The following is a 1,933-nucleotide window of genomic DNA, read 5'->3' on the forward strand; positions in this document are numbered from 1 at the left end:
AGCATGATTTTTCATTATTTATGTTCTTGGAAGAATTTAAACATTATATCAAAATGTAACAGAAGATTTATGCACAAAGTTGTTTGTTTGTTTTTGTCGAACACCATCAAATATAGTTAGCTTCTACTTCTTGATTTGATATGAAACTGTACATCAGTATGTCAAAACTATGTATTGGATTTTATCCTTAGTTATAGAAAAACTGAGTCTCCAAAATACCCGACTTTTAGGAGGACATCTTCACAGTGCATCAAATATTATTTTATAACTATATCGTACAATAACATTTGTAAGTATCACTACTTTATGCACCAGTGGCCCTGCTTCTGATGCAGATGCCAGATTCTACACGCAGGGGAATAGGAAATTGTAGAGAATCACAAGGTACAACAATTAAAATAAGCTTGGATCTTCAGATCCTTTCGCCTACATCCCATATCTGTCGTAAACATTACATGACTCACATCATAAAATAACTTCATTATATGTAATAGAACAATGACAAATATAATTCATTAACCAGAAGAACAACACCCTCTTGTTCAGGATTCTTCATGAAATTAATGATTGGTTTAATTTGACGGTCGAGAACAAGATTGTTAACTTAGTAATAGTCTTAGTGAAGACCCAATTGTACTAGCTGCTACCCGAAACACATGTAGCAATGGCCATAGTTGGTGGTTCCACTTTGAGTAATATAAAATTGTGGGTCAAATCATGCTTATGTAACTTCAAGGGCATTTGGGTCCTCCACGCTTGGTGTCCTCCACGCTTGGTCTTCCAGTTGTTGTAGTAGGGGCAAACAGACTTGTTCCCATAGTAGCTAGGGGGAAGACATAGGCAAGTTATGCACCAATTTTGACAGAAGAACATGCATGGCTTGTGGTACTGTGTCTGGCTACATCTTCTTGAGCATTCAGAAGGGCATTCTGATCCAACAAACATCGCTCATTAGATCACACATAATTCAGATATACATGAAAGCAAATTGAGTTCAAAACCATCAGAAACTTTTGGTTCATGAACCATGATGAACAGATAGTACAACTTAGTGTAAACATCATTGAGAGTATCATTACTCACGTGAGCTCTTTAGACTCCCAGGTCCATAATTCCTCCCGGGTCCATTTTTACTCTGAAAATCAATGGAAAGAAATAGTCAAAATATGATTTTTTTTTCAATTCTGAAATTTGTCAACCAATTAAAACCAATCATTGTATGTTGTAAAACTTCATTACTGTTGATCTTATCTCATTTCACATGACACATCATGTATTACGTAAACACAAATCAAAATCACACCATACAATAGTTTCCAGAGATTAGAAAAGAGATACTCACTCGGTCCAAGTGATAAGCTGCATCTTTTGCCATAACCTGAAACCACAGGAAAAATAAATTCAAACAAGGTTTAGACTTGGAGCATATATATATATATATATATATATATATATATATATATATATATATATATATATATATTATCAAACAGCTTACATACATAACTGTGACATGTAAATGCAATAATGGGTTGCTTTAGAAGGGAGTATAACCTGAGTTGTGATCATGGAAATGGCAAGGAGAGCCAGAAGCAGAACGCAGAGAAGCTTAGTCATGGCCATTGCACTACAGAAAATGGTGGAAGTGGTGTTTGTAGAGAAAGAGGGAGAAATAGAAAGGACAGAGTAAAGAGTGTGGGGAAGGGGTTTGAGGGGCCTTCGGTTTAAGAGAACGTGTATAGTATAATACTGTATGTATTGTATTTCTTATGTGTAGCAGTACCTGTTTTTGTATTCATGAGAACGTGAGCCCGTACCTTTCATTGTGCTACCATCTTATCCCAAACTTTTGCACCATTCAATAATCTTATTTTATTTACTGCTCACGCTGCATCATACACCATTCCTTTTTTAAACCATTCTGCCCAGAACC

The 1,933-nt window shown here is 35.5% G+C and overlaps 1 protein-coding gene across 1 annotated transcript; it reads right to left on the minus strand.

Annotated features, from left to right (window-relative positions):
- Positions 1-636: 636 nt before the first annotated feature.
- LOC148195285 (gibberellin-regulated protein 6-like) lies at positions 637-1,722 on the minus strand. The gene is made up of 4 exons (XM_088095148.1): positions 1,555-1,722; positions 1,343-1,378; positions 1,084-1,135; positions 637-929 (listed from the first exon to the last, which is right to left on the minus strand). The coding sequence occupies exons 1-4, from the start codon at positions 1,621-1,623 to the stop codon at positions 637-639; spliced, it is 450 nt and encodes a 149-aa protein (XP_087951274.1). The 5' UTR covers positions 1,624-1,722.
- Between the last annotated feature and the right edge of the window lie 211 nt (positions 1,723-1,933).

The sequence above is a fragment of the Vigna umbellata genome, chromosome 7 (genome assembly GCF_029865625.1).
Source record: "Vigna umbellata cultivar VRB3 chromosome 7, Vumbellata_1.0, whole genome shotgun sequence".
NCBI lineage: Eukaryota > Viridiplantae > Streptophyta > Magnoliopsida > Fabales > Fabaceae > Vigna > Vigna umbellata.